Raw genomic sequence first — 26305 nt, 5'->3', positions numbered from 1 at the left:
AAGGATAGGTATCATCTTCATTCTTATTAAGTACTAAAACCCTAAATGATGGAAATCTACCGTAAGTTTTGGTTTGAATACTGATGCACCAAAGAGGAAAGTTGATAAGAGATGCCGAGAAACAGCTTTTTGATGTGGATTCAGCGTCGAAAGAAGAGGTTTCATCTTTGTTTTGATCTCCATACAAACCGAAAGTATTTCCGGCTATAACGTTGATCACCATAGAGTATAAACGATAATAAATAGCAAAAACCTATATATTAAAAAAATGAATTCAGCATCCCCAAAAACTCATATCCCTACCATTATATACTAAAACCTAAAGCTAAAAATCTACTATCACTTCCGATTTCAATATTGATCTTCCTAGAGCTAAAGCGCTAATAGATAAAAAGAAAAGTCTTTAAGATATCAATAACAAATTGAATCTTCGACCTTATGCCTCTATTGCAACCTAAAGTAGTAGAGCTACTACTTCAGGTTTCAATAATGAAGTCCCATAGTTTGAAAGTCTACTCGGTTTTACAACGTAAAATGAAACTCATTTGTGTTTTATGAGAATTAATGTTGAAACTGGAAGTTGAAGTAGACTCGTTTCTCTTTCCAGCAGAGGTGCGAGCGGTCCCGGGTTCGATTTCCGGTGGGGCCACTCGGTCGAAAAGTTGTAAAACGATTTTTCAGGCCAGCCACCCTGAATGAAGTTTTTCTGGGTTTTCCTCATTCACACCAGGCAAATGTCGGGATGGTACCTAACTTACAGGTCCCAGAACGCTTCCTTCCTTCCCTTTCCCCGGATTGTGTGCTCGGCGAGGGACGTCATCCCTCAAAAACGTGAAGGGCTAAATGCCCAGAAATCTAAAATTCTATCCTATCCTATTCTCTTTCGAGTAGACTGATAAGGTTCAACACGATGTGTATTCTTGTCAACCCATATTACACTTAATTCATATTACAAAACCATTTCTTGCCATTTTTGTTCAATGGGTATCGACTTTAAAACATGAAATGATAGATTTCTATCACTTTCCATTGGAATGGAAAGATAAAAACGGAGGTATAACCTATTTGTGGGACACGGAATGTATATAAGAGTGACCCTGTGGAGCGTAGATGCTAACACTCGCTTTTGGTGCAAGCGGTCCCGGGTACGATCCCCGGGGAGGACACGTGGTCGAAAAGATGTAACAGCTTTCTCAGGTCAGCCATCCTGAATAAAGTTCTGCCTGGGTTTTCCTCATTCACACCAGGCAAATGCTGGGATAGTACCTAATATACGGGTATCAGGTCACTTCAATAATTTCTTCCTTATCCTTTCCCCGGATAGGATAATGTGCTCGCCGACCAACGTCATCCCTTATAAGTGACGGGCTTAAGGCCATAGACACCGATGTCTAGAAATGTGTATAAATAAATTCATAATAGAAAACGTTTTATCGCTATATTTTACTGTTTGTGCTATGACATCTGTGTTGATAGACAGAAAGGCAGATAGATAAAAGCCAATGAAGATATCAGCTTTAATTTCTTGGGAGGAGCAAGTGCAAGGACAGACACTTCTCGGGGGCAGCTATTCCTTTATATACCGAAAATAATAGTTTTATATTACTTCACCTACATTAAACTATAACATGTCAGGGGGAAGGATGGTACCACAGGGAGCCACACATCCTCTTGACCCCTCTAAAGTCGTCACTTACATAGCCATTCTCTAAGACTTGCGATATTTATCAATAGTATAGTTTGGAAGTCTGGAATCCATAATATAATATATCATTTTCTGTGCCATATTGCCAAAGATTCAGAAATAGGTTTTTTCCCTCGTCTCGTATATCCAACATATTCATTCTACATATTTAGTTTCGGCCATTCCGAGTGGAATTTCCAGAAATTATAGTAAATAAATATATTTATTTACTATGTATCAAGAGAGTTTTTATAACTAACTCCATCCTTATAGCTAACCCTTATAATCATTATTCCCTTTGTGTTACCATACTTAATTTGTGTACGTGAATGATGTAGACCTATTTGTATTCTTGTAAAAATATATTGCTGAAGATATAGATTGAATTATTCGTAATCATGGCAATGAAGGCTCTTACCTTTGAATGGTATGCTGCGTACATGTATATACACTACTCCAAGTGAAAGTGACATGAAAGAACGTTCGCCCCACTACCCTTGGTAACCAAGTTCTCTGTGCCACAAGTTAGCTTCCGTTTTTTTTGGACTCTTTTAACAGAACAAATACTATTTGCAGCAATTAACCTTTATGCTCATCTAAAGTGTATCTGCACGAAATAGCATTGATAGAATTTGATATAAAAAGGCATTAGGAATTTTGTTTTTAATAAATACAATACTTAAAGGAATTGTTTTCATATCGACCTAAACAAAATCTGCACGGTCAAATTTTCGCCTGAAGTATTTCGAAATGTATCAGTGGTATGCTCTATCTTCAAAATCTGTACATGTTTACCGCAATTTACATTTGAAGATACAGGGGGAAAAGGAGGTAAGTAAGTTGTTTATAATTTTACACAATTGACCTGTTTTCCACTTAGTTACCTACTTCTTCCCCTGTAGGCGAAATCTTTACCATTAAATTTCTAAGTTACTAACTTTCTTCTTACTGCGGGATTTGGTCCATGCAAACTACACCTTTCAGGTTACATTATTCTGCTGTTAACTCATTTTCGACCATTTTTATTTTATTTACCTCCTTTTCCCCCTGTGGTCTTCATTTGACAACTTGTCAAACATACAACAGCATTTCTCACTACATGTCATACAACGTATATCCCTGGTGTGAGGGTTCCTGATTTGATTCCAGCCACACAGCTTTGATGGACAACATTGTGTCCGTGGGGTCTCTGTGGGTTCTTCCGTTTCCTCCCACATTCTCATGTCACCAACTATTTCGTAATCATTCACTTTCATTAAGTATCTATCTCTATTAGCCTAAACAGCATAATTACGGGAAGTAAAAGTAGAAATTTTACTTCATTTATTTCTTATAACACACACATAAAAACTGCAAGATTCTATATTTGCTCCCAACATTACGTGCTGGCTATAAACAACTTCAGACGACAACCACGAAGAAAACACCGTTAACCATCGTCAAAAATCGTAAAATAAGGGAGATCAACAAAGTCAGTCGACATTTTAGGATAAAAGAAGCCACAACATCGCAGGAGATATCAATCTTCACCGACTGTCATTATCTCCAATCTCTCGGACGAATGGTCTTTGAGAGGTACATGAACATACTCCTTGGCCACAAGAAAATAGGATCCTCTCGCTCTAGGACGCTTGGTCTCCAGATTCCTACAAACTCACTAAAGAACCATCAAATATCTAAGAGAAACTTAATATCTGAACTGTAATTATTTATTACTGTACATAGGAGGATTTTTTATAATAATAGGTGATAAAGTCCAGAATTCATGTGTACTATTTTTTAGCTTTATTCTAAAGGAGAATTTTAAAATCTTATTTTTGCAATTGTTATGTAGAGTATCTAAGTTAATTATGTATAAAACAGATAGAATATCATAATTATTATTAGACCAAATTGGTAAGTCTGCATTCTGTGAAGGCTGAACTCTGAAGGAGAAGTTTTGAAGAGGAGCCTCTTAAAATTTTTACATTATCAACGTTTAACGGAGGGTAAAAGTCCAAAGAACAGACATGTACCAATCGATACTCGATAGATCTCAACCAGCAGAACAAAATTATATGAATCTGTGAAAAGCTTCATGCGTAGTTTTCGAAAAAATGAGAAAAACGAATTTTTCGAAGCCCAAAACTTGATGTTATATGATAACTAGGTGACCTATTAGGATCTCCGTGTGCAAACTGCCGCCAACTACCATCGGTCCGCTGTCGCCTTTGGCAGATAGCCGCCAAAGTGAAGGAAAATTGACTGCCGGCATTGTTCCGCTTTCGGTTCCAAGCAGAAGCGAAATGGTTGCCGTCGTCGTAAATTAGATGGCAGTTGTTTCTCCGCCAGACGGTGTTATAGAGACTTTTCAATGAATGACGGCTGAATGATTGCGAGAACTCGGTAACGTCCGCTGCTAGGATATAAAACAACAGGTGGCAGCACTGCTACTCATGTAACTTGTCAGACAGTTCATAGGCTTACGAAACTGTTTTTGTGGTCGATGACAGCAGCACATGTTACGTCATTTGTTGCTTGGCAAAAATGTCAAATGTCTGAGCAAAGCCTTACTCATTGCAAACAATAATATCCAATTAAAATTCCCCCTGACAATTACTAGTTACTTCTGATATGCTCGGAAGACCATGTCTCTGGTGTTCATACTGAATCAAGGAAACTAACCTCTTCTGTGTTAATTAATGTGCTAGCGAGGACCAAGTGTAGAAATACGCATTTGTGAGCACAGCACACATACGACACTCAGAGGGTTGACGAAAGTTTTCACTTTCGGAGGGCACCTTGTCTTTTGAACCTCGTTTCATCATCTTTTTCATTTTCATTTTCGTTTGGGCTTCGGCCCTAGGTGTACCATCCGATAGCAGACACTCGGGACAAACGAATCTTGGCAATATCAATCTCGGACTGGCAATATCAATGGACAAACGAATCTTGGCAGATACTCGGGCTTACCAGCTATATCTCCTATTCCCAGTACTTCATTATCACAACCTGCACACATCAATCAATCCAGTCTCACTCGCACTCGACACGTTTCTTGGGGTCATGAACCACTTAGTGTATCGCGAGATAGGCATCCATGAAACGAATCTACGCAATCCGCAAAACACACCAGGTCTCGATCACCAGTAGCATCAATGGACATCGAAGTCGATCAAAGACAACATACAGGTGTATCGTCTGCGGTAGCTCCAACTATTTCATCTCACGCTCCTCTCTTTCGTTACATTCTTACTGATTTTGACGCTAAGTACACAAACCCCAAAATGATTTTTCTGCACATCTTTAAGTATTCCTCGGGTACGGAACACCCTAGTTCAAATCGTTAAAACCAAAAATGGCTATATCTTGAAGTCTAAAGATCCAAATTTTGGTAACAGTCCGAAATAAAGCTTCTTACGAATTTTTTTGCAAGAACGCTAAGCTTACTAACCTCATGGATAAGCGACGAAACAGCAGCCACCTCCTAGAAAGCCATCATTCCTGTCGGTTGTCATTAGGGGTGTCTCCCCTGATTTAACTGACGCACAAATTCAAGAGGAATGAGCACAAGAGGTGATTTCAGTGAATAAATGTATTCATATTCGCAATAATAATGGAGCAACATATATTGTACGAATTCCATCGCAATGGCAAGATTATATCGACTATCTTCTGAGGTTTGGTACACCCATCTATAAGAAAATTCATCGCGTTGAACATCTAGAACGCAGGGTCTGCTATCTATTCGTTGCGAAAAGTGTCAGTTATACAATGACCACACTACGGCCAATTGTCGTAATCAACCTAAATGCAGTTACTGCTCCGGGATTCATGACACTAAAACATGCCCTAACTTAAAAGGACCACCAAAATGCAATACATGTGGCAGTGGGCTTCACCCTACATATAGCTATCGGTGTAAGGGTAAGCCAGCACCCACACCTGAGCATCCGGAACTAACTGTCCCATTAAAAACAGCCGACAAAACTATACCACCTACACAATCAATATTACCTCCGCTAACAGTCGAAGACCTCATACGCTACGTTAGTCTGGTGCTACAAAACACCTTTCCTTTTCAGCGAGCTATTATTATTCAGCATGTCATTTCTGCTGCTAAATCTTTTTTTTTTTTTTTTTTTTTTTTTTACATTAATCTTCATGCAACTTATTCTAATAATTATGTACATTTTCACACTGGAACCTTGGAAACCGCTGTTTAAAACCATCTGGATTCTGGACAGTCTTCTTCATAATGAGGATTTCCTTTCTTTTTGTCAATATTCGATCTTTTTGTCAACATAAACTATTACTAGAAACTTAATTGTTAGAAGAACAAATTAATGTTTTTGCTTTAAACGAAACCGCCTTAAAGCCGAGTCTGTCTGCCGGTATTCTTGGATATGAACTAAAGAGCTGCGACTCCAAAGATCAAACTCAACGGGCCCAAGGAGGAGTAGCAATAGGATATTTTCCTAAGTATCCAGTTCGAGCTTTAGCTAATCTTCCGGAGTACCTACTATTCAACATATACTTTTCATCAATCATTATCAATTTCAGTGCAATCTATATCAGACCACGTCAACCTATACCATTAGAATATTTCCGATACATAACCAACAATTTTCGAAATATTATCATCATGGCTGACATTATGTTTTCAGAAGCTAACCTTACACACTCCTTAAAAGGTTATTACCAACAAAGTATCTCAACATATGCACATTATTTCGTGTATAATAAAAGAGAAATGGCAATATGTCAGGGAAATCTATTCATTTAATTTGTGAGTGGCCATGAAGAGTCCAAGCTGGCTAATCCATCCCTGGTTCCGAATGTAAACAAAAAATGTACACAGTCTATTTAAAACATCGTCTTTTAATCTGTTTAGGAAATGCTACCATTAAGATTTGATATATGTAGAGAATATTGCGATTTGGTATATGAGGAGACTATATCTGCAGTATGACCAGATTTAACGCCTGCTACGAAATAACGAGCTCATCATTTATAGAATAAAGAAAACAATAGTTTATTTTATTATAATACTCTCATAGAAGTGTATGTATTCTTATATTGTAATAATAAATTAACAATTTTCCCAAATTTGTATATTTCTTTACCCTGTGACACATTATAAGTACAAATACACATCCTCTGAGCAATGTTTTTCAACAAGTCCAGATATCTGTTTATTAGTCTGAAAGAAAGATTTTTCGATCACAAAGCTGAAGAAACATTCAAAAATTTTGGAATAGATAATGGAAACTATTATCACAAAAGCATTAAACTGCACGATGTCAACAACAATGAAAATCATAACAACACAAAATATAACTTACTATCTTTAATTAATTTTGTGCTAAGTCTGTTTAAGCAGTTCCAACAGAAAATGCAAATATTTTTGTAATTAGATACACCCTTATTTTATATATGTATTTTATTTGTGAGGTAGATGTATATAGGATAAACTAGATATCATATACTCTGTGTTCTACATTACTGACGCCAACATAGAACTCTCTTTCTCTTAAAAAAAAATCCTTCACAATAAGAGATAAATTAATATTATTAGTTTAACTTTAGAGTTCATGTATCAAATATCGTTGATGATTTCACAATTTTCTCACACGAAGATGATCTTACACTTGAACCAACGTAATTTCATCGCAGATCCTGACGTGTCATGCGGTGTGGTTCCATTGATCTTCTTGATTCAGACGTAATAAATACTATCTACACTGAACACACTTTTAAGACTATACAATGACGTTATGTTTTTGTACTGTGGTAAACACTAAGTGTTTAGTTTTCTTCTTAAACAGTTTAATGCAGGCAACAGTTAAGGAAATACACGCTGTTATGAATAATAAACATTCCACTATCCTGAGAATTGTTGGAAGCGTAGAAATGTAGTACTGAATGCTGTCTTTGTAGAAATCAGAAGCAGTAGATACCTATGTATAAAAAAGAAAAGTGTAAATAGTAAGATGTCATTTCAATGTTAAATATTTGCAGAGAAAATTAATTATCATGGCTATAATTTTCTTTTACTTAGGGTGGTTGATAATTAGTTGAAAAAACTGTTCATAGTATTACTAGGGTTGCCATATTTTAAAAATTAGTAAAGCAGGCGATTCTACACCGTAAGTACTGATGTGAACTTGTGTATTACAAATACTGACCTGGGATTCTTCGGACTTTTTTAAATATTCTTTTTCTTTGTTAACTGACATTTCCAATGTACTTCTCTAACGAAATTAAAGTAAAGCAAATTTAGTTTCCGCCTTTAATATTTTATTAAGTTCAACAAATATTAGTCTCGAATTGTAAGTATTACAGTAAGATATCTGTAATTGTAAGGATATATATAAGGAAAGTCCCCCACCAAAAAAAGAAAAAAAAAGAAAGAAAAAGAAAAGAAAAGAAAAAAAGAAAGCGATATATGGCAGATATTGTTCATACCGTTTTCTAAGAAACACAAAATAATCTGCGCACGTGTACTGGGCAAATAGCTCACAGCCTGAGCCTGAGCGCGAGTCCATATTTAACTCAATCGCGATTGAGATTGACACAGAGATGTAGCGGTTTATGTTGAATGTAACAACACTTATCAACAAAGTCATCTTAGATTTTTCTCAAGCCCAAAAAAGCGGGTGGTTTTCGTGATTAAGAGATGATTAAGCGGGGGACGAATATAGGAGCTGAAAATCTGGTGGTACCCGCTAAAATCGAGTAATATGGCAACCCTAAGTATTACAGTGGATCAACCAAGAAAAATATGCAGCCAGCACTAGTCCAAACATTTTGCGTTACTTAAATTGATAGGTAGTTTTATCAACCTCTTATCTTAGCATACTTATTTTTTTAATGACGCGGTAAGAACATCAAAATAATCACATACACAGATAATATGTGAAGGAATATAAAGATATATAGAAAATAATAATATCTGATGGTGGGCTGCACAAAAGTTTTTATAATATAAAGGCACGTTTCCATTTTGCATGAACTTGTAGCTGTCATAAAAAAATAACCTTGCAATCCGATCTTTCCATTTACTCTTTAGACGTTACAACTTCTTGAAAGCAAGAAAGGTGTCCCCACACATGCAGCACTGCACTCTAGTGGACAAACAGTGAACCTCCTCATTAAAAACGTGTATTTTGGAGCACTTCCCCTCCCTGTCCAAAAGAATTCGTTGTTTCGGAAGCGGCGAAACTGGTTTTTCTTTTATGTCAGCGGGAGGGCGATAGCAGGTACCAAGCAAGACGTCCCAGAAAGTTTCGCATCGTTCAACTCCTTGCAAGATGGAAAAAAATGTTTTATGATCTTTTCAAGACTATGTGTACACTGTGAAATATGATAGAGTTTCAAGATTTTTTTATGACAGCTACAAGTTCTTCTAACGTGACAATGTGGCTTAAAACGTAGTTTTTCTTACAAAGCATAAAAGGGCGTTGCCACGTTAGAAGATCTTGTAGCTGTCATAAAAAAAATCTTGAAACCCTGCCATATTTCACCATGTACACATAGTCTTGAAAGGATCATAAAACATTTTTTCTATCTTGCAAGGAGTCGAACAGTGTGTAACTTCCTGGGATGTTTTGCTTGCTACCTGCTATCGCCCTCCCAATGACATAAAGGAAAAACCAGTTTCGCCCCTTCCGAAACAACGGATTCTTTTGGACAGGGAGGGGGAGTGCGCCAAAATACACGTTTTTAATGAGGAGATTCACTGTTTGTCCACTAGAGTGCAGTGCTACATAGGTGGAAATACCTTTCTTGCTTTCAAGAAATTATAATATGTACACAGTAAATAGAAAGATCGGGTTGCAAGTTTTTTTATGACAGCTACAAGATTCATTTAACGTGGCAATGTGGCCTAAGTCATGTTTGTTCATTTTCACGTTTTGTTGCAATTTTTAACGCTGATCCTATAATTTTGTGCTTCAAGCTATGTACAGGAGCGCGACATATGTGAAAAAAAGGAAATAACATCTGTAAAGTTTACCAGAATAATTTACCGGTTAAATTTGTTTTATTCGCATCGTTCTCAGAGGAACAACTCTCGTCACCCGTTTCCGCATCACTGTCACTTAATACAGAAAAATTAAACGATGAACCAATGTCCTGAGGAACATTGTCATCGTCACTGATTCCTTCTGCAAGCCAGTATATTTCACTGCCCAATTGTATAGCAGTTGTATTTACAATTATTTTTAAAGCAGTACCTTCAGAATCATGAGTGACACGGTCGCTATTACCCTCTAATGCCTTGTCTTGTTCGGTATTTTTACGTTGGTAACTGGTCATAAATCGGTGCTTGTTCAATGGCTCGAATTCTAAACATTTCAATAATATACTTGGAATAGAATTTTTTCCCAGTTTGCGTGTGTAAATAATTCTCCTGTCATTAGCTTTTCTTTCAGTAAACATGACTGCTCGAAGTCGGATTCTTCAAGATGTTTGGAACCAACATGAGTGTTTTTATTTGGCACAAAATTTTTCCTATTGATTTTCTTGAGCCATAATTCCCTAAAAAATTTCGTAATACTACTGTATTTTGAAGTTACTATAAATGTGTTGTCAATTTTGACCTCCAAAGGTTCAGTACTTTATAGATAATATGATATTATATTTTAAATCTATATTTCAGGGTTTAAAGAACTGTGAAGTAAATATTTTTCAAATATTTGCTAACTTACTAGAATGGAACTCTATAATAGCCTAGGACCAAAAAAAAAAAAAAAAAAAAAAAAAACGCGTTTTCACACAGATGTAAATCGCCAAAACTGTATAAGGAAATATAGGATATCAGAAAGAATTTTCAAGTGGAAATAAGACATAATAGAAAAGTATATCGTAAATGGTGTTCAGAAAGCTTTAATATGTGATGGCATGACTGCTTCTTTTTAAAATAAATCGAATATTGATTCTCAGATATTTGATAACTACTCGGACAATTTTTGTAGACAAGATATAGATGCAGGTATCTTCTCTTTTATGTCAACAATATTGTTTCCAGAAAAAAAAACATATTTCTATACTAAGCATACACATCTGGGCAACAAATTCATCAATTTGAATACCTTTCGTCTTCTTTTTACTTAGAAAGAATAAGTCTCTGGACATGGCTAAAACCTACTCTAAATCATTTCATGATGCAGTTGTTCCGAACATATTGACAAAAAAAAAAAAAAAAAAAAAAAGTACTGGATGGGTGTGCACTTCTGTTAGCGACTGCCAAAATGTAGTATAGATTAAGGACAAGTCCTCAAGAAAACGAAAAAATCTTAAATAAATAAAAAAATCATCTTGACAGGAAAAAAAATTGGAAAAGTGAAAATGTTTAAACATTTCAATATCCTTGGTTGAATAAGCAGAAAAGATGGTCAATTCTGTTATAATTTATATCAAAAACATTCTCAAAACTAGGAACAACCTGATTTACAGTATATCCTAATTTTTGAAAGCATGTAATTGCAGCTTAGTATATTTGTTGTAATATAGTTGATTGTACCCGAATGGTATAATTCACATGATGAACATTTGATCATTAAGTTTCAATTCATCGTTGACATCATTACTAATTCTTTATCAATCTTTCATTTTCGTAAGATTATATTGAATTGTCGACAAAAATAACGTAAAACGGTGCCTGCTTATATCTGTTCTTTTATTTATTGTACTAGGAACGACAACAACCTGTGTACAAAGAGTAAACAAAGTAGTTAACAATAATAACCAGTTAGATTGTGGGGGCATGGCCTGGAATCGAACACGGATCTGTGAATTATAAATCCGATACTTAAGCTACTACGCTACGAAAGCACTTACTTGGCCACTAGCAAGCAAACTAGCGCCCATTTGAATTTAATAATTTTGGTAGAACTTCTATGCCATTTTCTTTTACCGCCACTTGAGATCGATGATTTGCCACTTCGTAAGTGAACTTAGAAATGCCAATACAATAAATATAATTTCACTGCAATATATTCAGGAATAAACCCAAATGAATCCTGCATATCCTTCGTTGCATGCAATAGTTATGTCAGGATACTAAATTTTGCTATACCGTTTCCAAACTTGGCAGGTAGAATGTTGCCATCTCATCAAGGTGCTCATTAGGAGAACAAGACAATTCATTCCGTGAGTGTACATACATAGAAAAATAAAAATCTTATTTAGTTACGAAAAATAATACTCACGCACACACATATAGAAAGATATTTCAGTTGATAATTTTCATTTTTTACTAATTAGTATATTTTATTTTTTAAAAAAAGTTGTTATTATAAATTTATCTAATTAGTGTCATTAAAATTTCTATGTAGTCCTTTATCCTTCAAAATACTTTAACAATTCTTCTAATTTATCTTTCAACTAGCTATTGTGAAGTGTTTTTGTTTCTGACTATGTTGAAAAACATTATGTAATTGTGTAATTGTTCCTTTTTAAAATGTTGGTGGCCTTGTTTACTGCAAATGATGGACGTGAGAAATTTGGAAAATAATAAAAAATAATTATATGAGAATTTTGAAATTCTTAAACTAAAACAACGGATAAACACACAAGAAATGGATAAGCCAAATAATTTCCCTCCACTCCAAGTGGGAACAAGTTTCCAAACATATTTATGCTTTCCAAATAGCTTGGTCTTTACACCGCACTCTAACTCTTCCTTTTCCCGTCCAGTAAACTTTAGGAATAGTTTCCCAATGTTTGCTTTCCGATTCTAAACGAACTTTCAAACAGATTAAGGAACACAATTTTAATTAATGATGTAAACTTTTAATTGTCTGAACTACTTACCCATTCATTCAATCAAGGGAATAACTTCTACAATTTTATTTGTGTCTAACGGGCAAAAATGTATAAATACGGCCTTATACTAATCGATAGGTCTTCTAGAGTTGATCAAAATCATTTGGGTAAATGTAAATCCAAATGCATAATTTTTAAGAATGTTGAGAATAACTTTTTCGTAAACCTAAAATTTGATGCTGTACGATAACCATTCAACCGAAACCGATACTAAAATATATCCTCATCAACGTTCTTATTATACCACTAGCAACATAGCAGTATATAGTATGGTTAATGACGTATATCCCAAAATGAAGGTTAACTGTTAAACTTTAATTTTTGCCCAAGTATAATACAAGGTCCGGCGAAAAGACCACCTATATGTCAAATGGTAGTTGAAAACGAGCAAAGAAAGATACATACAGAAAAAATACTTTTATTTGTGAACAACAAATACTATGCCATTTTACATTACTTGGTTGTAAAAGTTATATCGGGTACAAATGACGTCCTCTATTGTTGACATATTGACGAAGCCTTTCTCGGAAGTTGTCCATACTTCTTCATGTAATTTCCGGTGGAATGGTATCCATTGCCTGGGTGATTGCCTCCTTGAGAGCTTGCAGGTTGTGGGGTGACGTTTGTACACTAGCGCCGTGTCCCTCACAAAAATATCACAACGTGATAAATCGTGTAACTTTGGGGAAAGACAGAAGAGGTCGGTAAACTGTCTCAAAATTGCTAGAGAACGCCGCAAAGTATGAGCTACTCTTGTTGGAACTAGTGATGGGGAGTGAGAATATTCCCGGTGGGAAGGAAAATAAAAAATGGAAATATCATAAATTCCCGGGAAGGAATTTATTTCCATTTCTTTACTTTATTTTCCAAATTATAAGAACCGTATGATTAATTACTTTATTTTCATTACTTCTAGGTCTTAAAAAATTTGGAGGTTAAAAAATTGAAATTCGTTGACTGTACTTTACATAACTATATAATAATATATTTTTTTAAATTTCCATTTCCATTTGCACTAGAAAGTAGCAAAGTACTAATTTATAAATGATGAAAAGGAACCAGTTTGTAAAGTAACCTAGAAATTCTGTTGAGATAGAGGTGAAGTATATATCAATACACCCTGAACCACCGTCAGTAATAGATGTCCGTCTGCCTGCTATCTCTGATTCGAATTTCTCTCACTGAGAAAGAATCAGATATTAAATAAAGAAATTTATGTAGTAAATACAGATACTTTTAAAATGTAATATTTGCATATCAAAATTACGGTTACTTCTTAGGATGTTTCATTAGTTCAGGTGTTTCCTGACCTATATTAATTAGGATTTGTTTGCTTCCTTTTACCTGTGTATTTATGTACCAAGCTTTATCGGCGAAGTTTTGTAACACCGTGTATATTGTTCGAAATAGCCTATCTTCTTAAATTAGAGACATAATAGTACACAGTAAGATCACAGTAACCAAGCACAGTGTACCTCAAATCAACATTCTGTATATATGCCATCCCATACACTGGCATCCTTACGACCTTTCGAGAGACAACGTATGTTTTCTAGCAGTTACCTACCTAATTTATTTATAACTTTTAAAAATTTAATATGATTATAATATATTACTAGTAGGGTCAAGTTTAGAAAATCCACTTACATAGCACTTGTATAAATTTAAACTGTTTAGCGGTATAAAGTTATGTGGACTTTCTATACCAAATGTTTTCCCTATGTATTTACTCGCATAAAACATATTGTAAGTAACCATACATTTATGCGTAGTCTCTAAATTGCATAAAGTAATAATAAAATAACATATACTGTTAAGAATATACACTTTAAAGAATCCTCTGGAGACAACAGTAATAAGTATACTGTGATAAAAACGAATTTTGAAATCATAATATAGTAATAGTATGTCATTTTCTTTCTTTGTACATACATTTCCGGAACATTCCCATTTTTGGGAATCTTCCCGAAAAATATTTTCCCTAGAATTTACCCACCACTAGTTGGAACCAGACTTCCATACAAAGTGGTGTAGCTTAGGTCGAAGGAAAGTCTCGACAGTAGCAACAATTAGTGATAATCTCAGGGCAGCTGCATGTTTAAGTGCTGAACGCTTTGGAGTTTGGTGGATGGAAGGTCTCACACGCGCGACACGCCAGATATTCCGGCGTTGTTACGGTCCGACGTCGGCCAGGCGATTTTTTCTTAGTGCACATGTTGCTGTAAAGTTTGATACCCAAACTTGAATAGAATCCGGAACAGAATCATATCGGCCAAATCCGAACCGAATGCGAAATGCCCGCTGAGTAGTGATTGCAGAACCACCATTACGAACAAACTTCTCCATACCAACACACCATGCTCACCGCGACTAGTAAAAATGGCACGTATACTGCTATCGATCGATACCCCCTCCGCCGTCGTATCCCCACCACAATTTCCACAGCGCCCTATCCAAATACAGGAAGTCTTTTGCCGGACCCTGTATTGTCAAAAAATGAGACTTCAATAGATAGATCACATCGCGCTGAACAAAGTGGCATCTTTGCGGGTAAAATTATCATGTGTATTTTTGAAGAAAGTCAACAAAAACGAGTTTTTGGCACTAAAAGATGTAAAATCTTTAAGTTTTACGTCCCACGTTTATGCTGGATGGGCTAAAGGAGACTGTGATTATGAGAAATGAATGAAAGGGTGGAATAAAGAAAGTAAGAGGAAACGGGAGAAAACCCACGCACACGGTGTTTATCCACCACAAAGTTCACTTGGTGGGAGCTGGGATCGAACCCGAGTCCCCACGCTCCAGAGATGAACGCTCTACCACTGAGCCACCGCGGCCCCGCTAAAAGATGTATAATTTGTCACCAATAATAACTAATAGTTTTAATTCTACACCAACGGATTACATATTTATTTATGTAGTGTATATGTACAAAATATACTGTTAAGTAGCAGACTGTATCCATTGTTGTTTGTCTTTTCGTAATGGTAATACACATTCTCCAAACAGTAAATCACGAACTCCTAACAATGACACATACTGAATATAAATTCTATTTTTTAATTGAAGAAAGGCACCAAAATTGCAACTAGATATAATTTAATGTCCAAAACAATTTAGCAATACACATTGTGCTTCAAGTGTTCTCGTCCTATCAAAGCTTCCAAACATCTACGTGACTATTTCGATCATTGGTTACAAATGACAGATGGAAAGTTATTAGCGGGAAAAAGCAAGATCTGTCAAATATCTTATATATAAATAACACATAGATAAATGTTTGAAATAAGGGAAATAGTAATTGCATAAAATATGAAAATATGGTATGAAGAATAATGGAGATGGAATATCAAAAAGAAATTTCAAGTGATGAAGCTGAAAATATCAATAATTAATTAACTGTTAACATTTTCAAATATTTTATACGTATAAATCTTCCTTGTGAATTGCTTACACGATTAGTGAAAAACACATCGAAATACAACCAACAGTTTTCTTGATATAACCATGTACAGCTCTACTACATACGTACTACATACAAGTCAAACTAACAGTGAGAAACTCCTTTTTTAAGTCGATTCCTTTCTTAAGTCGATTAAAAAGAAACTTCACATTATAAAGTTGAAGAACAGTTTATGAGATTCAAATTAGTTATTGCGTATGGATTCTTTGTTATTTAAATATAATCAATTTAATGAGAGCGCCGATTTTACAATTTGTATCCATAATTTATTTTGTAATAAAGTATTTTAAGCTCGGAAATATGTTATAATAATAATACGGTAACAATATAGCGGAAGTGAATAGGTTGAAGCACTTTGTCGCAATGACAACAAATCGAAACGAACTCAATGAGTTAATAGAGACTACAATAATTGTAAGAAATACATATAACTAGTCAGTGCTAAAAAGAACTAGTCTTTGTTTCTATGACGATAAAATTTTTAGATTCTTTAAGCCACAAATATAGTTACAGTGTTTTATATGGTGTATATTAACACATATTAGTTCATGCATCATGATCAGTCGTATATGTTTCCAACTAATAGGTGCAATATATATGCATTCTTCTCTCATGCTAATATTATACAAATAATACACGCAATAAGCCATTTCAAAACATAGGGTGCTTATGAATGAAATACATATTTAGTCATGGATATTGCTACCTTTGGCGAATTACGACATTTACGAATATTAGTTTTCTATCAATATCTAATCTCCAGTACGAGTGTTCAATACATGAGCAAGTGATGTTTTTAACGTACTACTAAATCATACATAACATACTAAATCATGTTACACCAGTTGGTTGCGTTTTAAATGCTATATAACAAATCACGGGTATTAGATTACTAGAAAACTACTTTTTGAATAAATGTAATGAATAAGAAAGAATAAACTTGTCATATCAAGGCAACTATAAAAATGAGATTATAGTTAACAGTTGAAGTACTGCAGTAAATCGTAAGACAACAACTTGTCACTTGAATACCACTAAGGCTTTCAGAACTTAAATAAAGTGTTAATATTTTTTCCTCAGTGATATTATATACTATATAACTAACTGGCTGTGCTTTTGGGACACTTACAGTAAAGTACTTATTGTATTGTCCTTATATTCAACAATGATATTGGCAATAAGAAACGTTTATACTTCAATACTAACTTCCCACTAACTCTAAGTAAAAGGGTTGAAGTACATAATTTTTTCTACAAGTGGGTTGTGTCAAGCTAGTGTAATAAAATCATAATTACATTTTAAGTATGTACAAGATACACACCAAAAGTACGTGCCGTTTTGTTCTAAGCCCCACATTTTTTTTTCATTTCTGAAAAACAAGTCGGGTATCGGAGACCTCCCTTCTTTGTCTTTAAGCAGTACAGGTTTTGTTTACTAGGTGGCGGTAGTTGGGGCACATTGCTGAACGAATAAGACGTGTTTCTGACACTTCCCGAGGACATGGAATTTTTAGTCCAAGAGCAACGCGTAACTGTGGAATTCCTCACCGCAACTGGACGTTGTGCAGCTGATAATTCATTGCCAATTGGAGGGAGTGTGTGTGGTGATAATGCTCTAGCAAAAAACACTGTCAGGAAGTGGATGCGTGAATTCAAAGGAAGGTGTGAAAAATGAGCGGAGCTTTGGACGTCCAAAAATAGCATCAACTGATGCTGACATTACCCCTGTTGAAAATTTCATCACGGAAGATAGGCATGTCCATGCAGAAGATTTGTGATACACTGGGGCTAACAATGGGAACAGTAGAACGAATAATTACATACGAACTGGGCCTAAAAAGTTTCTTCTCGCTCGGTTCCACGAATACTTAATGACGATCAAAAGGAGGCAAAGATTCGATTAAGTGTTGCAAATTTAACATGCTTCAAAGAGAGGGACGCAATTTCTTGGAAAGGGTTGTGACAATGGATGAATCATAGATTCCATTGTTCAATCCAGAAACAAAAAGGCAAGCGGTCCAGTGGAAACACACAAATTCACCACCCCAAAATATTTCGTCAGTTGGCATCCAATGAGAATGTGCTGTACGCTATCTTGTGGAATTCTCAGGGAATTATATTGTCCCATCATGTTCTGAACGGTCATACAATTACGGGCGAGTATTTTCGTACAATTTGGATTCAGAATTTTTGCCAAAATTGACTGAGAAACGACCGCAATTGACAAATGTAATTTCATCCTTCACATGGACAATGTATTGCTATACTGTGCTAATGTTGTGACCTCATTCTTGGCTGATCACAATATTGAACTTCTGTCACACCCACTCTACTCAGCAGATTTAGCCGCGACTTCTGGTTGTTACCAAGTCTCAAGAATTTTCTTCGGGAACACCATTTTGGCAGTAGATTATCCCTGGGAAATGCTATTTTCCCGTATCTCAAACATATCCTCAAAGATGATTATGCCAAATGCTATACAAAGTGGACAGAGCCGATGGCACTGTGTATCAGTAAAGGAAAGTTTGTGAGAAATAGACACTGGTTAGTTCCCTGTATTTCCTTGTTCTTGTAATTTAGAACGAAATGGCACGTACTTTTGGTGTGCACCTCGTAATTAACGCCCTGCAAGATTGAAGTACCTTGGTAAGACTCCCAGTTGCACACTGTTCTTCGCTATGCTGTTTGTTTTAGAATTATTCCTGGATGCACACAGAATACCATTGCGAAACGATTTATTAATGCACATTGTGTTTTTCAATTACATTGGAAACGTTTATTTTGTGACGATTAAGGATAATTCGGGGCAAGCTTAATGTTATACAACATATAATTAACTTACCGTTTCTACCCAGAACAACGGAATAATCAGATCTGCAGGTGAATTATTCGAAAGTTCAAATGAATTCTTTCCTCTCAATACTAAATTCAATTGAAATCTTAAAGTTGTCTCTAGCGCAAAACCAAGTGTCTGTAAAAAAGTAATAAATAAGTAAAAATAAAATAAATAAACATTATGAGACATTAACCACACATTGTACTTCAATAATGTGGTGAAATCAGTAATTTTAATTGGAAATCATGTAATTTTAATTCATAGCAATAGTTAATTGACATGATCAAAAATATTTAGATAGAACTCCTAAGTATACATACAAAGCTATCAAAATAATTATAGTTAAGACGGTGCTGACTGGTTTTCATAGATGCTTAGATTACTTTTCCTTTCCGTGCAGAGATGCCAATCGTTATTGTTTATGTTGCGCACTCTTGTTTATTTATTACTCGTAAACACCAGTTCACATATTTTCTGGTCCTAAAGCCAGTTTTAACATATTGTACAATTTCAAGCCAAAGTGTGACTTTTATAAAGTACCTGAAGAAATCTTTGAATATTTGGAAATCTGTTTGTACAGAAGTTGTATTCTATTAATAACATCATGCCCAACCTTAAAATATTATGTTAAATGCTTACTGTTTTGATAAACGATATTAATGATATGGCTGAGTGTGGTTGAACACGTTTTATTGAAAACACAATTATAGAGTTAAATATCCGTCATTTAATTTAACTCAACTGTCGAAATATTGTAAATGTAAGCTGAGAAAAACAAATAATACACAGACCATTTTAATCCATGAAAACTCCAACAACCAAATGGTACATGTTCAACTAGGTGATGTATCTATATCAATGCTATTAGATTTTCTGTTTACTTAAATCTGCTATTAGTTAATTCAAATAGTTTCCAATTTGTCATTGAGTCAACTCCTATATATTCTGTATCCGAAGTGGAAATCAAACAGCTTAGCATATTGCTACATAAGAAAGAAAGTATAGACTAATAGCAATTTAGATCCTTGGATATATTTGCCATGCAGTTATTGTTGAACTCAAGAAAGAAAATGACTTTCAGGAGTCAAAAAGACATATGTAATATTTGTTATATATATATTTGCGAAGAAAAACTTGGTATACTCATATCGCATATTTATTAGTAAAATGTTTTATATTATAATGGATGAAACTTGTCCAATGTCTAAAATAATTGATAAAAGAAGTAAATTGTTTTGTGACGAATATATACAAAAAGATCTTCGTGGTTTGATTTCTTAATGATCAAATAATTGACAGTTTTGAAAATCGTGTAAGTTAAAAAAAGAAACAAATTTTAAAAAGTACACTAAATATTGAAAGCACAAACAAATGATGAATAGAAGTATATAATTTCATATTCGGGTTTTTTTTTTTTTTTTTTTTTTTTTTACAAATTACGAAAATACTAGAATACCAATCGCAGAAAGAAGTAACGCTATGAACTTACTGGTTCTATAAGAAGATAGGAACCATTGATATTGTTATTTGCAGACAGTCTTTTCAGCTGAATAGCCGGATCAACTTTCCATGAATGAGGACTTGAAAGCACTAGGTTCGAACCTTATATAAAAAATAAAAATAAAATATAATACTTTTGATAAATCTATACTACTACCTCAATTTTTAAATTGAATTGTTTATACTTTAAAAATCATGTTAAAATTAAATTCACACAATATTTACCAATCTTATATATATATATTGCCATACAATCAAATATGTGATGACATATAGCATTCATATACTCTTCCAATCTGATGTTCTAAAACTATTTAAGACATTTTTTCGATATATGCCCTATTCCTTTCTGTTATATTTTCTATTTAAAAAAACACAAATCCAGTAAAAATGTAATATCATATTACTGAAAATAGGTTCCTTTAAATTATATTTTAAAATAATTTGAAATAACTTTTAAATGCTTTCCTAAGTAGCTTTAGATATCTCCAATATCAATTTATGACATTACTGATCAGCTTCTAAATTGGTGCATTATGGTGAAATCTCTCTGTCACTTTATCCCGTAGTATTTTCTTACAAGAAAATTACCTATTTTTCAGAATTGTTATATTTTCATGGTACAATATTGGAAAAACTTTTTTAAAAAATAATAACTCAAAAATACTAATTTGATAAATACTAAAGTCATAACTTGAGGTATTTCCATGTTTCATAGATTACATGAACAACAAAATAAATGTTATCTCTTTCTTCATGACTTTTTAAGAGATATTTCAGAGGAGAACCATCGAAGTATATAATGAATAAATAAACCAATATATTGCATGCAATTCATATGAATGAGAAATAAAGTTATTGAGAATTTAACTGACACTGAGCGGTTGCTCAGTGGTAGAGCGTTCACCTCCGGTGCTTGGGGTCCCTGGTTCGATCCCAGCTCACGCCGTGTGGACTTTGTGGTGGACAAACACCGTGCTCGTGGGTTTTCTCGGGGTTCTCCCGTTTCCTCCCATTTTCTTCATTCCACTATTTCATTCATTTCTCATAATCACCGTCTCCTTTAGTCTAACCGGCATAACCCTGGGACGTAAAACTTAAAGATTTCATTTCATTTCATTTGCTCATCTATAATTAACTTGTACACATTTCAATAAGATATAAAATGAAAGATATTCACCTCTAGAACATGAACTGTTTACACCATTGGATATACAATAATTATCATATAGATCATCTTCCGTCAGCGAATACTTATAAGCATTGATTCCTTGCAATGATACATCATCCACGTAAGCAAATTCCAATTTATTATTACAGAAGTCTTCGCATATTTTGAAATGTTTTGTTTTTTTAGTAATCGGGCCAACCAACATCTTATTCTTACAGTTGCTCGTATTTGAATTGTTGTGCAAATCCCTCCTTTCAGAATCATTTGATTGGACTGTGGACAGCTCCATGAAGTTTTCAACATCTGAATAAATTGAAAGCCATTCGCTATCTCTGGGAAATAACTAGAAAGAAAGAATAGGATGACTGGGTGTACTGACCACAGTTAACATTTAGTACTATGCTCTAAGTTATTGACAAAATAACTTTTCAATTTTTGCAGGTAACTGAACAAATAATCAATAGTAGGACTTACATGTAACAAGTTCAGTACAGGTGGGAATCAAATCCAATTTTGGCCATTTTGGACATATTTTATCTTTCAGATTTGCATCTGAAACTCCTTTTAGAGCTTGAAATATTTATATTTAGGTGTAAATAATTCTTATAATAATAATAATAATAATAATAATAATAATAATAATAATAATAATAATAATAATAATAATAATAATAATAATAATAATAATAATAATAATAATAATAAACAGCGGTAACGTTTCCATGTACTTTGCGTACAAAGCGCATTGCATGTACAAATTTCATGTTTCTTCTTCTCACAACTCTGCTTATTGGACTTGATTCTCTTGTGTTCTGAACGTCCATATACTTGATTCTCCCAGTCTATTCTCATATTTGATCGTTCTATTCTAGTAAGAAAAGGATTTGAAAATATCAAATACACGATGAAACCTATACTTGTTTATGTTTTAATAACAGATTAAAAAAAAAGTTTTCATAAATAAGTAAAGTTCACCACCCATACAGCACCTGTATAATATATATGAAACGAACCGGAACAGCAATCATATTAAACAACATTACAAATCATTATGTGATCTCGTCTATTAATGTGGTAATTCTGATTAGTTGTTTGAAAGAGAACTGGTGAAGTTACGAGCCTTACAATAGCAGAACCTTTGTTTCGTTCATGTATGAGTTAAAATAAAATATCAAACAAGTGGAAACAACTACTTAGAAGTTGGTGGTATCTGTTCAGTTAATTTTTAACTCGTTGTTTTTCCCGAGATTAACCTTCAATTACTAATTAAACAACATTTGTTAAGCTTTTACTGTATTTTCCGAATCTATTTATTTAGAGTTGCATGTATAAAATACGTAGGAATTAAAAGCCTGCCTACTATATTTCATATACTTGTATAGCAGGCCAGCCTTACTACCATAACCAGTTTGATTCAACTCAGATGAGTTCGGCTAACTTTTATTTTTTATTTTATTTTTACTTATTATTTTTTTTCTAAAATATGAACCAAAATTTGACAGCCCATAACTCGTGAACCAAAATCATACAGAGGAAAGTATTTTACAATCTCCTGTAACAGGCCAAGGATTACATCATGCCAAGTTTGATCCCGATCGGATAAATTAGTTAAACTCGTATGATGTATCATATACTGTCATTGATATTTCAGAGGAAAATTAAAATAAGGACGAAAAATAAGAAATGTTCTTTCCTATTAAAAATTACGAAATACATAATAATCACTTATTTTCAACTGAAGCTTCATATCCTCTACATAGAACTTACAGGTAATTGTATATCATCATTGAAGCGAGCGTATCGAGCTTCTACCATTCTATCAAACGACAATCGTCTGTCTGTTCGTCGATAGCTCCTACAAAACTTATCCGATTGCAATCCATCAAAAACAAAAGAGTAAAATCCATCTCAATTTGCAAGTTTGCACATATACACAGAAAACAATTTTCCAGTATAAACCATGTAAAATTATTTGATTTTGATAAAATATAATGTATGGGTTATTTAGGGAATTTCCATAATTGTCATTGGTTGCTGTTGAAATCGGTCGAGGATAGCTAGGTTAGAAGGAGGTAAGTTTCGTCGAAATTCGAAGTTTCTTTATTTAAATAATATGATAAGAAAATGAGTTTATTTAATAACTTTCATAAAAATGATTTGATTTTGATGTAGCACGGCTTGTATTTTGTTTCAGGTTTTATAATGACTTCATTGCTTTGGGCTAAGATCCGTGAGGAATGAAAAAGAATTCATTTCAAATTAATCTTTTGCCATGTAACTTATGGTTCACCCTGTATTTGGCTAAACTATATATCTTGCTTCTTATGTTTAGACATTAGTATCTAACTTGACTTAGCGATGATAGCTCTTGACAATATCAAAACATTTCTTGCTTGACCTTTCTTGCAAATCGTACACAGAACCACTATTGAGTGAATAGTTTTTACTTTCCGTGCGAAAAAGTTGGGTTCAATTCCCATGGGTATTGTGTGTAGTTTCGATCTCACGATTAACTGTAAATTGACGTACTTTATAGCCTCGGTAATGGGAAGGTATTTTAAATGTGTAAACAACACAAATTGTCCTTCCCAGTAAGTACTGTTAACTACAAGCATTATGGGCGAAGATTGATGTTTTATTTGTATTCTTTACCTATCACTTCTATCTAAATGCAATGTTATGAACATACGATTCATAACTCTCGAAGCTTCCATATTCTGAGTATTCTATGAAATACAAATATTTTCAACTTTCTATCTACTTTGAGGGTAAAGTGAGTGACTTAATTTTAGATCTAAGATGGTGCGTATAGGTTACAGTAAGCATGCATAAGTTAAATTTCAATTCAATAATTATTGTGCATATGAGAGAAAGTATATTTATTTATGCCAGATAACAAATAAAATTGGCTAAATTAAGTGTCAAATTAAGGTGAAGAAAGCTAGTATTATTTTCACCAGAAGCATCGTTTGAAGTTCTGTCAGGAAAAAGATAGTCCACCGATGTAAGACTCGTTTTTTTTTTTTGTTTTTTTTTTTAAATTAGAATACAAGTTATTAAAAAGCACGTGTATCTCAAACTCAGGGGACTATCGCACTCCTCGTCCTTTCGAATTGACACTTTTGATTTTCCTTTACCAAATTTTGCACATTATCACGAATCTCTTATTGTTTTGCAAATAGTATTAATCGTTGGTGTTAATAAACTGGTAGCTTAAAATCTTTAGTGTTAATATCTCACTGATATAATGGACCGTTCACTGCATAAAGCACCATCTATAGAAGAAATGATGCATCAGTTTCATCTTTCCAGCTGAGTCAGTTCGCTGGAGTCAGTCATTTAAATCAGTCACTATGCCCTGAGCTGGCACACTGCATGACAATCTTTTAGTTGTCAAGGCTGCAATGAAAGATTGTGGATTCAAGGAGAGTCAGCACTCACATCAGATTAGATTTAGCACTGTAGCCTTGGCAACAACAGACGTGTGGACTGGAAGATTGTCATGCAGTGTGCAGGTCAACGCACGGTGTCTGATTCAAATGACTGCCTCCAACGGACTCAGACATTTGAAACGGATACAGTATTTGGTTTCTCTTTACTTTGGGCAAGGCAGTGGTATTCTGTCACTGTTAATATTATTTACAGGTTGTCACTAATTCTTTGCTGTTCCTTATTCACATAGATATTTTCTCACTAATGCCGTTGTCATTCCTGACACACATAGTATTGGCGAACGAGCGTGAGCGAGTGCAGGCGGGTTGGAACCCCGCAGTTCACGTTCTTTTCTGTCTTTCGTTCTTGGGAACTGTAACTGTAACTGCGGGAACGGTTCAGATGAATCGCTTATTGTCACTGCCTTGCCTAAAGTAAAGACTTGCCCAATATTTCTTCCACTTTACGCCATAACTGGCTTATTACCAGGAAACACTTTTTCAGTGTAAATCCGATAACTTTTAAAAATACCCACGTATTTTAAAACTGACTTTCCTTACAATAAGTATTTTCTAATTCTTAATTTGAATGCATTGTCTCAATATGTTGGTAGTTTATTTTCATAATTAAAACTTAAAGATATGATTAAAATAACTTTATTAATTTTCAATTGTTCCAAAATACAATAGGACATTTGCTTGTAATATATAAAATAAATCTTAACCTAAACCTACATGAGAAACATACATAACTTTAAAATTTCTCTTACTACTGTTAGCATCCTACTAATAATACAAATATTGAAAAAGCTAAAACTGATCTTGTGTAATAGCAATATCAGTCTAATTTTTTAGAATTATTGTTGCTGATTTCAAATCAACATCGTCTATTGTTGATGCTGATGTTTCGTCTCACGGGAATTCAGGATAAACGAACTAAATTAATAAGAAGAAGAGAAAATAGAAAATAAATATGCATCCCTTCATTAAAAACAAGATGGAACTGGGGCTGCTGACAAAGAGGGATTTTGAATAGCACTGTATATATTAATAGCTACATGCATTATAGCTATATACTCCCACCACAGGGTCAGTGCTTCGATGTTTCACGCAGCAGATTCTTGTGGTGAGGCTATAGACATCAGCCGTTTATCTTCCTTTACGTGTTTGCATTAAAAGTCTCAGGTTCCATGTAGCTGCAGTAGGCTCACAACTCACTTGGAAAAAACACAGATAGTTGCCGGTGCAGAAAGCTTATAGTTTAAGTGCATCTTTTTCTAAGAAAGGATGCTGAATTAGGTACCTTTCTTTTAGTAAGTAGTCAATATCCTCAGGAGGCAGATCATTACACAATGTTACATTTAACAATGACATCTGATGCGACGAGGGAAGAGCCTTCGACATCTTTTCCC

General features: G+C 34.3%; 1 protein-coding gene across 1 annotated transcript in view; it reads right to left on the bottom strand.

The window, feature by feature from the left end:
• Positions 1–6722: 6722 nt before the first annotated feature.
• Positions 6723–26305, bottom strand: part of LOC145662025 (lysosome membrane protein 2-like) — a 104031-nt gene continuing 84448 nt past the window's right edge. Inside the window, exons 6-9 of the mRNA XM_081727360.1 lie at positions 21472–21805; positions 20281–20393; positions 18798–18926; positions 6723–7623 (exon numbers count right to left, since the gene is read on the bottom strand). Coding sequence (XP_081583486.1) covers positions 7426–7623; positions 18798–18926; positions 20281–20393; positions 21472–21805 — 774 coding nt within the window. The 3' untranslated portion in view covers positions 6723–7425. The remainder of the gene's footprint in view (positions 7624–18797; positions 18927–20280; positions 20394–21471; positions 21806–26305) is intronic.

This window comes from Thermobia domestica, chromosome 10, assembly GCF_964235325.1.
Source record: "Thermobia domestica chromosome 10, izTheDome1.hap1.1, whole genome shotgun sequence".
Classification (NCBI taxonomy): domain Eukaryota; kingdom Metazoa; phylum Arthropoda; class Insecta; order Zygentoma; family Lepismatidae; genus Thermobia; species Thermobia domestica.
Note: the sequence above shows the minus strand (reverse complement) of the source record. Positions and strands in the feature narration are given on the sequence as shown.